The following is a 16593-nucleotide window of genomic DNA, read 5'->3' as shown; positions in this document are numbered from 1 at the left end:
GTCCCTAGTTTCTGTTTATTTCTCTCCTGAAAAATTGCAGCAGTAAGTCGAGTTTCTACTTTGCCAGGACAACATTTCAAGTGGATGAACCTGCATTTTTTTTTGACACAATCTATCACAAATGTCAGTAGCATCCCAAGATGGCTCATGTAGAATAAATTGCTTTAATTGTAGTAGCAGTGATCTAGGCAACCAATCCACCAGTCACACTGTCCCTCAGCAGGCGTTCACAAACAGGTGATAGCAATGTGTTTAGTTCATCTCAATTGTTGTAATCTGATAAGTGGAACTTCACAGCTCAGACTGCATTCTTGTTGTCTTTGGGGTTTTGGAGTTAGTTTGTAACAAATTGCTTCAATTCCTCCTCCTTCATCCTTCACCACTCCCATGCAACTATTTCCAAAACCTATTTCAAACCCTTCCCAAGCCGGAGGCAACACTGTTTTCGCTTTCCTTTCGCTTGTATTTTCTGTCCTTTTCCACCTATTGAATATGCAAACAAGAATTATAGCTTGTGTAAAACTTCAAAGAACAGCAGCCAATATATTTTTACATGGCTGTCCAATTAAATACATTAAGTAAAGAGCCTCAAATTTTTGTAATTTGTACTTATGAACAAACATGTTTAATCATGCTCCCAAAATATGTTGTGAGAAATACTGAAACTAGTCAGCTTAATTTATGAGTGATAATGGGAACTGCAGATACTGTAGAATCTAAGATAACAAAGTGTGGAGCAGGATGAACACAACAGGCCAAGCAGCATCTCAGGAGCACAAAAGCTGATGTTTCGGGCCTAGACCCTTCATCAGAGAGGGGGATGGGGAGAGGGAACTGGAATAAATAGGGAGAGAGGGGCAGGCGGACCAAAGATGGAGAGAAAAGATGATAGGTAGAGAGGACAGTATAGGTGACGAGGTAGGGAGGGGATAGGTCAGTCCAGGGAAGACGGACAGGTCAAGGAGGCGGGATGAGGTGGTAGGTAGGAAATGGAGGTGCGGCTTGAGGTGGGAGGAAGGGATGAGTGAGAGGAAGAACAGGTTAGAGAAGCAGACACAGGCTGGGCTGGTTTTGGGATGCAGTGGGGGAACGGGAGATTTTGAAGCTTGTGAAATCCACATTGATACCATTTGGGCTGCAGGGTTCCGAAGCGGAATATGAGTTGCTGTTCCTGCAACCTTTGGGTGGCATCATTGTGGCACTGCAGGAGGCCCATGATGGACATGTCGTCTGAGGAATGGGAGGGGAAGTTAAAATGGTTCGCGATTGGGAGGTGCAGTTGTTTGTTGCCAACCGAGCGGAGGTGTTCTGTAAAGCGGTCCCCAAGCCTCCGCTTGGTTTCCCCAGTGCAGAGGAAGCCACACCGGGTGCAATGGATACAATATACCACATTGGCAGATGTGCAGGTGAACCTCTGCTTGATATGGAAAATCATCTTGGGGCCTGGGATAGGGGTGGGGGAGGAGGTGTGAGATTAAGTGTAGCACTTCCTGCAGTTGCAGGGGAAGGTTGCACCTCCCAGTTGTGAACCATTTTAACTCACCCCTCCCATTCCTCAGATGACTTGTCCATCATGGGCCTCCTGCAGTGCCACAATGATGCCACCCAAAGGTTGCAAGAACAGCAACTCATATTCTGCCTGGGAAACCTGCAGTCCAATGGAATCAATGTGGACGTCACCAGCTTCAAAATCTCCCCTTCCCTCCCTGCGCCCCACAACCAGCCCAGTTCTTTCCCCCTCCCCCACTGCATCACAAAACCAGCTCAGCTCCACCCCTTCCCCCACTGCATCCCAAAACCAGCCCAGCCTGTCTCTGCTTCTCTAACCTGTTCTTCCTCTCACCTATCCCTTCCTCGCACCTCCATTTCCTACCGACCACCTAATCCCTCCTCCTTGACCTGTCTGTCTTCCCTGGACTGACCTATCCCCTCCCTACCTCCTCACCTATACTCTCCTCTCTACCTATCTTCTTTTTTCTCCATCTTTGGTCCGCCTCCCCCTCACTCCCTATTTATTCCAGTTCCCTCTCCCCATCCCCCTCTCTGATGAAGGGCTTAGGCACAAAACGTCAGTTTTTGTGCTCCCGAGACGCTGCTTGGCCTGCTGTGTTCATCCAGCTCCACACTTTGTTAGCTTAATTTATGTGCTTTTTTAAATTTTGTTACTATGTTGTGAACACTAACTACAAGGCCAACATTAATTGTCTATCCCTAACTGTCCTTCAGAAGGTGATGGTGAGCTTGTGAACATCTAGTCCACAGTGACTTTAGGCAGGGAGTTCAATTTGGACCAAACACCACTGAAGAAGCAATAATCTAGTTCTTTCCAGGATGGCCAATGGCTTATAGGGGATCTTGCAGGTGGTTACGCCCCCAGGCATCTGCCCTTGACTGTCTAGATGGTAGAGATCATGTGTTTGGTAGGTGCTATTGAAGGAGCCATGGTGAATTTCTGCACTGTATCTGCAGATGGTACTCATTGCTGCCACTGTGTGCATGAAGGGAATGAATGTTCAGTGTGATAGATTGGATGTCAATCTAATCCAGGCCTGCATTGCCCTGGATGATGAACCTCGAGTGCTGTTGGAGCCACACTCATCCAGGCACGTGGATAGTTTTCCATCACACTCCTGACTTGTGGATGATGGACAGACTTTGAGGTAACAGAAATTGAATTAATGCACAATCCCCATGCTGCTCCCATGGCCACTGGATTTATACTTTCTCAGTGCTGCAAATGTTCATTTACCCTGCAAACTCCCGCTCCTATCATGTTCATTCTCTCCAATACTGATGCACAGTAGCAGCAATGAGTTTCATATGTAGATGCACTGTAGAAATTCACCATGGTTCTTCCTTCAACTGCACCTTCCAAACCCTTGGCCTCTACCATCTAGACAATTTGCTTCAAAATCCTGGAGATACGCAGGAGGAAAAGTCAGCCCAAGTTTTCACTTCAGCGATTCAGAGTTTGGAAATGGTGGGAGGGGGCAGTATCTGAGCTTGTGACATCTTGAGATCAGCTGTGATATTCCTGAGGTTGAGTAGCACATTGACATGTGAAGAACAATCATTTGAGAGTCAGCATCGAAGACAGCAGACAAAAGGAAAACCACATCTTGGTGCGATACAATAATATGTGAGGCAAAGGGACAGTAGGCGGAATCTGTTGTGGAGCAATGTAACAATAACCTAGGAAGGTAGAATTCTCTTTTTGCTTGCATTATTCCTCTTGTTGCCACAAAGTTTAAGTGATGTTGTCTTAAGAAAAGCCCCTAAATAATCATCTGGCTAAATCTGCAATGCAGTGGATCTCCCCTAGCAGTCCAGTTTGAACCATGAAGCTACCAAACAGGACAGTGAAAATTCCCCACTGTTAAGCATTATTGTGGTGGCTGCTTCTCAAAGTAAACTAACTTTTTTTTGTGCTTTTGGAAAACTTCCTACTTAATCAGAACAATAATATTGAGTACAACTTGGTTTTTTTTCAGCTTTTGTTATTTGACCCTTTTTTTTTGACCCAATCCTCACCCCAACATGTTTCCTTTCAGAGATGCTGATTCCTACTGTGGCGCCAATTCCATAAATTCTGGTCCCTGCCTAGCACTTGACCCAAATGAGCACATACACTAACTAATGGGAGCTTTTGATAATGGATAACAGAAGAGTGGTTTCATAGCTGAACTGAGTTCTGAGTTTCATTTGAAATCCACCCTTGCTTGGATCCCAGCTTGATTTGGAAGGGAGTGACGAGGACTGGGCAATTTGACTTTGATATTTCCATTGCCCCAGAGAGGCAACCCCTACTGGTTCCTTGTTTAAGAGCAAAACATGCTAACAAGTTTCCTACTGCCCACACCATTCTCCTCCCCACAACCAAGGTTATCACTTGCATATTTACCCAAGTGGGATCATGATCCTTAGGGGAGCTAGTTAGACATTCCTGTGTTATCACGGTTAATACCCCAATCTACTTGCTCGACAAGTTGAGGAATGTCATTTTAGTGATAGAGTTATGGAGCGAGAAAACAGACCTTTTGGCCCAAGCCAAACGTAATCCCAAACTAACTAGTCCCACATGTCGACTCCTGGTCCATTTCCCTCTAAACCTTTCCTATTCATGTACTGATATAAGTGTATTTTAAACATTGTAACTGTGCCCACGCCCACCACTTCCTCAGGAACTCAATTCATATGCAAACTACACTCTAAGTTTTTTTTTTAAAAAGTTGCCCACCATGTCTTTTGTTTTAAATCTCTCTCCCTTCACTTTTTCAACAAAAATGTGCCCCCTAGTCTTGAACTCTTCCAACTTAGGGTTAGTGGTCAGTGTCTTTTTCCTATCTGTACCCCTCATCATTTTATAAACAGCTGTCAGGTGACCTGTCAACCTCCTATGCCCCAAGGAAAAAGTCTCAGCTTATCCAGCCTTCGTTATAACTCTAGCCTTCCATACCCAACAACATCCTGGTAAGTCAGTTCTGAAACCTCTCCTAGTATTAATGATATCCTTCCTTTAACTAGGTGACCAGAACTGGACACAGTGCTCCAGAAGAGGCTTCAACAATGTGATACTTTGATAATGGACCAGAATCATAGAATAGTTTGAGTGCAGAAGAGAGCCAATCAGCCTATTGTGTTCATACACTCTCTCGTACAAACTGCATGTCTAGTTCCATGCAGCTTTTCTGAAAATCTGCAATTGTTTGCCTCCTCTGATTGGCCAATTCTGTCTTGGAAGTAAGCAACACTAGTGCAGAGGTAAATACCGCATTGGCTTTCCTGGCGAGTTGATTTGCGTACAGGAGCAGGGATGTCTTGCTGCAATTGTGCAAGGCCTTTATTGAGAGCACACCTGGATTCCTATTGGCCCCCTAATCTGAAGAAGGATGTTCTGGCTATGGAGGGAGTGCAATGAAAGATTACCAGACTGATTCCTGGGATGACAGGATTGACATATGAAGAAAGACTGCATCAGTTATGGCTGTCTTCACTGGAGTTCGTTTTAATGGTGGGGGGAGCTCATAGAAACCTACAGAATTCTAAAAGACCATTCAAGAATAAGATGAGAATTTTCTTCACCCAGACGGTAGTCAACCTGTAGATTCTTCTGACATTGAATGCTTGAGGTCAGAACATTGACTGTTTTCAAGATGAAATATATAATGTATTATGCATATATTTGTTAGGGTTAAAGGGATTAAAGGGTTTGGGACAAAAACAGGAACAGAGTACTGAGCTGTGACTGTATTGATTTAGTGGAGTTGGCACAAATGGCTGAATGGCCAACTTCTCCTTTTTAATGTGTTTCTATGAAGGCCACAGTTGAGTCTGTGTCCACCTGCATTTTCATGCAGTGTATTCCAGATGCTAACCAAGTGCTGTGTCTTCTGTTGTCATCTCTGGTTCTTTTGGTATGCTCCTTTAAATTGATTTATTCATTAGTGGTATTTGGGTATTGCTGGCTAAAGGTGGTGTGGAGCTGCCATTTTGAACTGCTGCAATCCGTGTGGTGTACGTAGACCCACAATGCCTTTAGGGAGGGAGTTCCATGAAATCAGTGCAATGTCCTTGAAGAAGCATTGATTTAGCTCCAATCAGGATATTTTAGTATCTTGGAGGGGAACTTGCAGGAACATCCATATACATCTGTTTGCCTTTTCCTTCCAATTGGAAGAAGTCTTGGGTTTGGAAGGTGCTGCCTCAGGACCCTAGGTGAGTTGCTGCGATACATCTTGTAGATGGTACACTCTCTGCTGGCATGTGTTGGAGATGGATGAGGCGAATGTTGAAGGGGATGATGGAGTGTCAGTTAATTGAATTACGTTTCATTGTAACTTTTCATTGTTTCAGTACAAATAGTACTGGGGTGAAAAGTTACCACTTTTGGGTAAGGTGGGAGGGAGGATTTGAAGTGAGTCAGATCAGTTCTGACTTTTTCGAATAGCAGAACAGGCTTTCTATAATCTTGGGTGTTGATCTTGTTTGGATCTGTATGACATTTAACTCCAAAATACCCTTTTTGTATTCTTTGCAGGTAACCTTTGACCCTGATGTTTTCTTCAACATTTTGCTACCTCCCATCATATTCTACGCAGGATATAGCCTCAAAAAGGTAATAGTGTGGAAGAAACACTGTTGCACAAAACTCTTGCCGGTCTTATTGGTTGGGTGAGAAAAGCAGCCTCAACTTTGGCTGGGGTATGACTTGTTTCTGCTGAGCTGCTAAAATCTTTGACTTTTTAATCTCAACCAATAGAAGGGTGAGTTTCAACCTTGCATGGAGGTTGAAAATTCATGGAGATCTCAAATACCAGTCTACATCCCTGACTCATCCTGAACTGACGACAGTGTTTGTTCGTTGTGGCTGTTACCTCACTACTCCTCAATAGAACTTGTGTGAAACCAAAATGGAAATTGCTGGAGAAACTCAGCAGGCCTGGCAGCATCTGTCCAGAAACATCAGCTAACATCTGAGGTCCAGTGACCCGTCTTCAGAACGCACCAGTTTCCACTAATTACTCAAAATCTATGTCCGCCAGTGGTTGACATCTCTGGTAATGGACATTTGGAACTTCCTATCCATTTTAATTAGGCCCCTCGTAATATTTATACACTAATTGAATCAGTCTCCGTTGTTGCAGTGAAAACAAACGCAGCCTCTTCAGACTTCCTTCAGAGCTAAAATTCTCCGTTCCTGGCAACATCCACGTGCATCCTCTCTATATTCTATTAAAAGTGATAACACCCTTCTGCCATGCAGTGACCAGAGCTTGGCACTGTACCTTAGCTGTGATCTAACAAGTGTTTTATAAGGTTTGAGCAGAGCCTCCCTGATCCTGTGTTCTTTGCCTTAGTTAATCAAAGCAATTATACCTTGTGCCCACTTCACCGTTTTTCTCTGTCTATCTCTGCCGGTGGATATGCACTCCAAGGTCCCACCATTCCTGCATTATGCTATGAATCATACTGTTTCTCCAGGTACCTGTGAGATTTTCATGTTCTGACCAGATTGCCATGTGAAACCTTGCCAACCCCTGTTCAATAGATGTTTCTAAAATCCATATTGACCACATTAAATGCACTCTGCCCATCTTTGTTACCTCCTTCAAAAAATTTGATGGTCACATATGATCTTCCCTTCGCAAATCCCTGCTGACTGCCTTTGATTAATCCAAAATGATGATTTATACTGACACTCAATGTTTCAGTAATTATTCCTCCATCAAGGTTAAGCTGATTGATCAGATTAGTTTATCCCTTCCTTCCTTTTTAAACAATGGAACAACATTAGCAATCCTGTAAAACCACATCTGTAGCTGGAGAGGATTAGAAAACTGACCAGAGCCTCCCATGTTTCATCTCTTCCTTTAGATTTATGGCATACTCTTCAGCTGACTCTCTGGGTGTTCTTGCGCTTTAATGAATTCAAAACATCTAATATTCCCTCCCTCGCTGCTTGTCCTACACAATACTTCACACTCCTCCTTCATACTTGCTTCTCGTTGGAAAACAAATACAGAATATTAATTAAAAATTCTGCCCACAGCTTCTGCTTTCACACCTAAGTTACTGTTTTGGGTCTCTCGATTAGTCTGACTCGTTCCTGGCCTTTCTTTTTTTTCCCCCCCCCTTAGTTATCCACATGTTCTTTTAAGCATATCCTGTCTTCCAAAGATATTTCATGTTATATTATCGAAACAAAGAAACATACAGCACAGGAACAGGCCCTTCGGCTCTCCAAACCTGCGCCGATCAAGATCCTCTGTCTGACCTGTCATCTATTTTCTAACGGTCTGTGTCCATTTGCTCCCTGCCCATCCGTGTACCTGTCCAGATATATCCTAAAAGGTGCTAACGTGTCTGCGTCTACCACCTCCGCTGGCAACGCGTTGCAGGCGCCCACCACCCTCTGTGTAAAGAACTTTCCACGCATATCTCCCTTAAACTTTCCTCCTCTCACTTTGAACTCATGACCCCTAGTAATTGAGACCCCCACTCTGGGGAAAAGCTTCTTGCTATCCACCCTGTCTATACCCCTCATGATTTTGTAGACCTCAATCAGGTCCCCCCTCAATCTCCGTCTTTCGAATGAAAATAATCCTAATCTATTCAACCTCTCTCCATAGCTAGCACCCTCCGTACCAGGCAACATCCTGGTGAACTTCCTCTGCACTCTCTCCAAAGCATCCACGTCCTTTTTGTAATGTGGTGACCAGAACTGTACACAGTATTCCAAATGTGGCCAAACCGAAGTCCTATACAACTGCAACATGACCTGCCAACTCTTGTACTCAATATCCCGCCCAATGAAGGAAAGCATGCCATATGCCTTTTTGACCACCCTATTGACCTGCGTTGTCACCTTCAGGAACAATGGACCTGAACATCCAGATCTCTCTGTTCATCAATTTTCTCTGGGACTTTTCCATTTACTGTATAGTTCGCCCTTGAATTAGATCTTCCAAAATGCATCACCTCGCATTTGCCCGGTTTGAACTCCATCTGCCATTTATCTGCCCAACTCTCCAGCCTATCTATATTCTGCTGTAATTTATGACAGTCCCCTTCACTATCAGCTACTCCACCAATCTTAGTATCTTCAGCAAACTTGCTGATCAGACCACCTACACCCTCCTCCAGATCTTTTACATATATAACAAACAACAGTGGTCCCAGCACAGATCCCTGTGAAACACCACTGGTTACAGGCCTCCAATTTGAGAAACTCCCTCCTACTACTACCCTCTGCCTCCTGTTGCCCAGTCAGTTTTTTTATCCATCTAGCGAGCATACTCTGGACCCCATGTGACTTCACTTTCTCCATCAGCCTGCCATGGGGAACCTTATCAAATGCCTTACTGAAGTCAATGTATATGACATCTACAGCATTTCCCTTGATAAGACATGTCCTTCCCCGTACAAAACCATGTTGCCTATCACTGATATTCCCATTTGGAAGAAAATGGGCTTAGATCCTATCCCTCAGTATCTTCCCCAGTAGATTCCCTACCACTGACGTCAGGCTCACTGTTTGATAATTACCTGGATTATCCTTGCTGCCCTTTTTAAACCAGGGGACAACATTAGCAAGTCTCCAGTCCTTTGGGACCTCACCCGTGTCTAAGGACACTGCAAAGATATCTGTTAGGGACCCAGCTATTTCCTCTCTCGCTTCCCTCAGCAACCTGGGATAGATCCCATCTGGACCTCAGGACTTGCCCACCTTAATGTCTTTTAGGATACCCAACACTTCCTCCTTCCTTATGTCAACTTGACCTAGACTAAGCAAACATCTATCCCTAACCTCAACATCCGTCATGTTCCTTTCCTTGGTGAATACCGATGCGAAGTACTCGTTAAGAATGTCACCCATTTTCTCTGACTCAACGCTTAACTTTCCTTCTTTTGTCCTCAAGTGGGCCAATCCTTTCTCTAGTTACCCTCTTGATCTTTATATATGAATAAAGGCTTTGGGATTTTCCTTAACCATGTTTGCCAGCAATATCTCATGTCCTCTCTCTTAGCGCTCTTAATCCCTTTTTTCAGATTCGCTCTACATTCCAGATATTCTTGCAAAGCTTTGTCTATCTTCAGTCGCCTAGACCTCATGCATGCTTCCTTTTTTTTCTTGGCTAGTCTCTCAATTTCACTTGTCATCCATGGCTCCCTAATCTTGCCTTTTCTATTCCTCATTTTCACGGGAATATGTCTCTCCTACACGCTAATCAACCGCTCTTTAAAAGCCTCCCACATATCAAATGTGGATTTACCTTCAAACAGTTTCTCCCAATCTACATTCCTCAGATCCTGCCGAATCTTGGTATAGTTGGCCTTCCCCCAGTTTAGTACTCCTCCTTTAGGACCACTCCTATCCTTGTCCATGAGTATTGTAAAACTTAGGGAATTGTGGTTGCTATTTGCCAAGTAGTCCCCTACTGTAATTTCAACCACCTGGCCGGGTTCATTCCCCAATACCAGGTCCAGTATGGCCCCTTCCTGAGTTGGACTACATACATATTGCTCTAGAAAACCCTCCTGGACACACCTTAAATTCTGCTCCATCTTGACCCCTAACACTGAGTGAACCCCAGTCAATGTTGGGAAAATTAAAATTTCCCATCACCACCACCCTGTTTCTCCTACACCTTTCCATTATCTGTTTACATATTTGTACCTCTATCTCACGCTCGCTGTTGGGAGGCCTGTAGTACAGCCCCAGCATTGTTACTGCATCCTTCCTATTTCTGAGTTCTACCCATTATTGCCTCACTGCTTGAGTCCTCCATGGGCCCCTCCTTCAGTGTGGCTGTGATATCGTCTTTGACCATTACTGCAACTCCTCCACCCCTTTTACCTCCCTCTCTATCCCGCCTGAAGCATAGCTATCCTGGGACAACTAGTTGCCAGTCATGCCCTTCCCTCAACCAAGTCTCAGTAATAGCAATAACATCATACCTCCAGCTACCAATCCAAGCCCGAAGCTCATCTGCCTTGTCTACTACACTTGTTGCATTAAAACAAATGCACCTCAGACCACCTGTCCCTTTGTGTTCATAGTCTGCTTTTATCTAGTTCCCTACAGGCTTTCGCTTCTATCTCTTTTCTGTCCAATATTTGGTTCCCATCCCCTTGCCACATTAGTTTAAACCCTCCCCCTCAGAAGGGAATAGAACTCGGATAGTGCCGTGCTTTCAGATTGATCTGGTTTTGAATGAAACATTTAAATAGAGGCCAAAAACAGAAGTTGCTGGAAAAGCTCAGCAGGTCTTGGGCAGCATCTGTGAAGAAAAAAAAAAATCAGTTAACATTTTGGGTCCAGTGACCCTTTGTCAGAACAGTGGACCCAAAATGTTAAGTGTGATAATTTTTGTTTGTCTTTTTCAAGGGATGCTGAAATAAATAGGGGGAGGTGGGTAGAAGATGGATAAAGGCGCAGATAGGTGGAGACGAGACATACAGGTCAAAGAGGCAGGATAGAGTCAGTAAAGGTGAGTGTAGGTGGCGAGTTAGGGAGGGGCTAGGTCAGTCCAGGGAGGACGGACCGGTCATGAAGGTGGGCTAAGGCTAATAGGCAGGAGATGGGGGTGGGGCTTGACGTAGGGGTGGATAGATGGGAGGAAGGACAGGTTAGGGAGGCAAGGACGAGCTGGGCTGGTTTTGGGATGCAATTGGGGGAGGGGAGATTTTGAAGCTTGGATGATGAGGGAGTATTTAATGAGCAGGACGTTGGGCTAAGAGGAATGGAGGGATCTTGGCGTAATTATTCACAGATCCCTGAAGTTGGCAGAGTACATGAATAGCATGATTAAGAAGGCATATGGAACATGCTTGCATCAGTCATGGCATAGAGTATAAGAGCAAGGAGGACATGTTGGGGTTGTACAGATCGTCGGTAGGCTATAGCTGGAGTACTGTGTGCAGTTTTTGTCACCTCATTACAGGAAGGAAGTGATAGCAATAGAGGGTTTACAGAGGAGATACACCCGGACATTGTCTGAAATGGAGAAATTGAGCTATGAGGCGAGATTAGAAAGACATGGATTATTTTTAGAGTTGAGAAGGCTGAGTGGGAATATAATTGAGGGGTAAGGACAAGATGTGTAGAGAGCAGCAGTTCCCCTTGGTTGAAGGATCAACCCCTAGACGGCCTTTTAGGCTAAGGGGCAGAGATTCAGAGAGGATTTAAAGGAAAACTATTTTGTGCAGGTGGTGGGAATCTGGAATGAAACACCTAGGAAGGTAGTGGAGGCTGGAAACCTTACAACCTTTTTTTAAAAAAAAAAATTTGGATTAATATCATAACGTTCAAGGATATGGGACAAATAGAGTAAATTGGGATAGGTGCACTTTGTGGTAGTGCAGACCTGATGGGCCGATTTGGCCTTTTCTGCACTGTTTGAATCCATGAAAACATCAGAAGTCACAGGACCAGTTTATGGTCCAACAGGTTTATTCACAAGCTTTTAGAATGCTACTCCTTTGTCACCTGAAGTGTACCAGCGAAACTCAGCACAGGCTGGAAGAACAATGCCTCACTTTCCAGTTGGGAAATCTGTAGCCTTCTAGACTCCATATCGAGTGCAATAATTTTGAGATAACAAGGTGTAGAACTGGATGAACACAGCAGGCCAAGCAGCATCTTAGGAGCAGGAAAGCTGACTTTCGGGCCTAGACTGCTTGGCCTCTCCTATGTCTTAGCCCCAGCCCCTACACGTCCGCCTGCTATTACACACAACCCATTGTTAGCCACTAATAGTGATAATGGGAACTGCAGATGCTGGAGAATCCAAGATAACCAAGTGTGGAACTGGATGAACACAGCAGGACAAGCAGCATCTCAGGAGCATAAAAGCTGACGTTTCAGGCCTAGACCCTTCATCAGAGAGTTCTTTTGTCTCTCCAACTGCTTCTCTGTCTTTTTGGGCTCTGTCCCATCCCCACCTATTGTTTACCTCTCACTCCTCTCTCCCACTCTTTGTTGTGCATAAAAATTTTTTTTCCTAGATACCATCAGTTCCAAGGAAGTGTCACTGGACACAAAATGTCAATTCTGACTTCTCCTCACAGGTGCTGCCAAACCTGCTTTGCTTTTTCAGCAGCTTCTGTTTTTGTATTATCTGACAGGTTTATTTGAAATCACAAATTTTTGGAGCATTGCTCCTTCATCTCCTGATGTTGGAAAATTGTTTTTTTTTATGCGGAAGGTAGGGTGGAGGAAAGGGGGTAAGGAGTATGCAATAGGTGGGGTAGAGCCTAAAGAAACAAGAGCAGTTGTACAGACAAAGGAGATCTTGGAAGGTCAATAGCTGATAATGGAGACTATTAGTGGCTAACAATGGGTTGTGTATAATAACAGACTGTGTGGGGCTGGGGGCTAGGACATGAGAGAATTCAAGCCCTACAATTATTGAATTCCATATTGACTCCAGAAGGCTGCAGGGTTCCCAACCAGAAAATGAGGTGTTGTCCTCCCCTCCCCCTGCCGCAATCCAAAATCAGCCCAGTTCGTCCCTGCCTCCCTAATCCGTCCTTCCACCTGTCCTCCCCTCCCACTTCAAGCCCCACCCCCATCTTCTACCTACTAACTTCATCCCACCCCCTTTGACCTGTCCATCCTCCCTGGACTGACCTATCTCCTCCCTACCTCCCCACTTACACTCACCTTTACTGGCCTCATCCCTGCCTCTTTGACCTGTCTGTCCCCTCTCCACCTATCTTCTCCTCTATGCATCTTCTATCCGCCTCTTTCCCCCCCCCCCTATTTTCTTCAGAACCCCCTCCCCCATTTCTGATGATGGGTCTAGGCCCAAAACATCAGCTTTCCTGCTCCTCTGATGCCGCTTGGCCTGCTGTGTTCATCCAGCTCTACACCTTTGTAATGTCCAATTCTTTAGCATCTGCAGTTCCTACTATCTCAGTTGTCATTCCAGCTTGCGCTGAGATTCACTGGAGCACTCCAACAGGCCTGAGACCGATGTTGGCCAGGCTGTTGTGTTAAAGTGGCAGGTAACTGGAAACTCGGGGTCTATTTTGCAGGAAGAAAGTATGTGTTCTGTGAGGCATTCACCCAGTCTACGCTCTGTTTCGCCATTGTAGAGAAAACCAATGGTGAGCAGCGAATGCAGAAGTTGCAGTGGGGATGTGGGATGGTGTGTTAGGAATGAAGGAAGAGTGTCCCGGAGGGAACAGTCCCTGTGTGAAGGGAGGGGAGGGAGAATATGTGTATGGTGGTGGCATCTTGCTGGAGGTGGTGGAAATGGCATCTGATGATCTTCTGGATATGGATACTGGTGAGACGGTAGGTAAGAACAAGGGGAACCCTATTGCTGTAGCAGGAGGTACGAGAGGAGATAACGGCAGGAGTGCAGGAGATGGGTTCAGGACCTGGTTGAAGGTCCTGTCGACAACGGTGTTGGGAATCCTGAGTTGAGGAAGACAGTGGACATTTCAGAGACTCCCTTGTCAAAGTTGGCATCGTCAGAACATATAAGACAGATGGAGGAACTGGGAGAATGATTATTAGACTATAACCTGGTGTCATGTAAGTTCTGAATTTGTCCACCCCACTCCAACACCATACCTCTCCAGATTGTTTGAAAACATTTAATATAATTCCTGGGCCCATATGATAGTTTCTCAGCCTGTGTAGTCAGCTCACCTTTTCTGGTGTGTAGTGATGTGGTGCTCCTTGGTCTCATGACATGCAGGTCCATTTTCCATAAAGTGTAAATATACAATGGTAATGCAGTTAGTTTCATGGAAGAGATCCTTTGCAAAAAATCTGCTGTATGAAGTATTGCAAATATCACTTGAAAGTGGTTGCTTTTAAGATTCTCATAGTATAATATATTCTGGAGAATATCAGACATGAAACATAGTAGAATCATAGAATTCCTACGGTGTGGAAACAGGCCATTCAGCCCATCGAGTCTATACTGACCCCTCTGAACAGCATCCTCCCCAGACCCATCCCACTATCCTATCCCTGTAACCTTGCATTTCTCAAAGCTAATCTACCTAGCTAGCATATCCCTGGACACAATGGTCAATTTAGCATGGCCAATCCCCCTAAATTGCCCATCTTTTGGACTGTGGGAGGAAACCAGAGTACTTGGAGGAAACCCAGGCAGACAAAAGGACAATGTGCCTATCATGCCTGTGTCTGCAGTGCACCTAACGCCCTCCAAACCCCAGCCGCACCCTCTCGCCCTGTACGGTTTTGTTTAGTTAATGATCCAGTTCTCTTTTGAATTACAGTTTGTTTCTGTCTTCACCACATCCAAATCAGCACTTTCCAGATCCTAATCACTCTAAAAATGAGTTAACACTTGATAACTCTCTTGTCATTTGAACTCTCCTGCACTTTTGTATTTCCTCTGTAGTTCTTTTGCCCACCTTTTGCCAGTTTCGCTTATTTAAATGTCGTAGATTTTAAGCAAGTATCTTTCCCAGTTATGTCATTAACTCCCTACACTCTCTCTATGGATGCTACCAGACCTGCTGATTATTTCTAGCCTTTTCTGTTTCTAAAGCTGCCAGAAAGGAAGGTGATCTTTTTAACCAGCTGCATAAAAAACGAATTACGCTTGCCACAATATGGTATCCTACCAACAAGGCCATATTTGAGCAATTTAGAAGCTGAAGGTTGAATCTGTAATCAACTACATAAGGTTTCTAAAATACTGTGATTTTCAGGGAATAGTCTCCTCTCCTCAAATGGAATTGAGTGGTGCTATAAAATATTTCGATCAGGTTGATAAATTTTCTGGAAAAAAGCCAACTTCCTTCACAAATGTCGTATTTTTTGGTCCAGTAATTTATTTCCATATAAATGCACTGCAACCCTAATGGATGCTGGTGTGAGAGAAGTCTGTAATTGACGCTAGAGGCAAAAAAGAACAGCCTCATAATTCTTCTGATTGTAGAATGCCCAGTTCAACTCTAGATACTTTCTGCCTTCCCAGTATGATCTTTGCTCTGATGAGAGGCGGAGACAAAGTGAACTGAGTCCATCTGGATAACATAACGGCTTGGCACAGCAAAGATGAGCCCACTTGCTGCCACCTATACTGAACGATTGCCCTGTGACCCTGGACTATTACATGTGATAACTTTTATTTTGCTTTTCCATTGCAGAGGCATTTCTTCAGGAACCTTGGCTCTATCCTAGCATATGCGTTTATTGGAACTGCAGTGTCGTGTTTTGTCATAGGGTGAGTATCTGCTCATCGTGAATAACTGAAAGACTCCTCAGCCAGTGCCATTTCACTTAGTTGCTGCTTGGTGAGGTGAGGGTTATCCAAGTTCTCCACTGCTGCTCCTCAGTGTCATCACTCAACGCTAAATGATTGGATACCGTAGTAGTGATCCCTTTTGCAACATTGTTTGTCTAACTGTGTGTTCCCTTTCCTGTGACCACTTTGTCAATGTCGGCTAATAACAAATTGAGGGAAATAGAAGAGGTAGGAAAGATTTACAGGATTGTTGGTCACGTGAAATAAAGAGGAGCTGGGAGGAGGCTCGAGTAGATAGTTTGTTTCTGTGATGGGAGAGTGGGTTAACTGGATTGCTATTTGGAAGGACCGGAATGGGCTCAATAGGCTGAATAGCCCCCTTTTGTGGTGAACTATTCCATGATATTATCAAATTTTTCACAAAACTATTAAATAAAGGAAGCTTACTTGCAATACTGTAGCTGCATTAGAAGAGTCTAAACTAGTCCTTTACAAGCATGGGATAGAATTTAATCCACACTGTGGGTGCCTTACTGAAGAGCTGATTGAGGCACCGCATCATCCCTTTTTGGCAATACTCATTTAACAGGCTGACTGCGAATCAACAATACCCCACCCATATCTGCAACCAAGTTATAAAGGCTTTGCTCCTATTCTAATGGCCTCATGCCTTCTCAACTCTCTTGAACCCCCACCCCATCTCGACCAACATGCCACATATATATTCAAGGCAATCGAAAGGATAGACTGGTGGGCAGAGGGGGTGGGGTAGCCCTGAGAAATTCTAAGGGTAGAAAGACCCTAATGGGAGTTATCTGCAGGTCCCCAAACAGTAGTCAGGAGGTAGGGTGCAGGT

General features: G+C 44.5%; 1 protein-coding gene across 2 annotated transcripts in view; it reads left to right on the top strand.

Annotated features, from left to right (window-relative positions):
* Positions 1-16593, top strand: part of slc9a7 (solute carrier family 9 member 7) — a 150319-nt gene that overhangs the window by 60020 nt on the left and 73706 nt on the right. For both annotated transcript variants that reach the window (XM_048532733.2, XM_048532732.2), the window contains exons 3-4: positions 6038-6115; positions 15640-15716. In XM_048532733.2, the coding sequence (XP_048388690.1) occupies positions 6038-6115; positions 15640-15716 (155 nt within the window). The remainder of the gene's footprint in view (positions 1-6037; positions 6116-15639; positions 15717-16593) is intronic.

The sequence above is a fragment of the Stegostoma tigrinum genome, chromosome 6, assembly GCF_030684315.1.
Source record: "Stegostoma tigrinum isolate sSteTig4 chromosome 6, sSteTig4.hap1, whole genome shotgun sequence".
In the NCBI taxonomy this organism is placed as follows: Eukaryota; Metazoa; Chordata; class Chondrichthyes; order Orectolobiformes; family Stegostomatidae; genus Stegostoma; species Stegostoma tigrinum.
The sequence above is the reverse complement of the archived record's forward strand: the minus strand, read 5'-3'. Positions and strand labels throughout refer to the sequence as shown.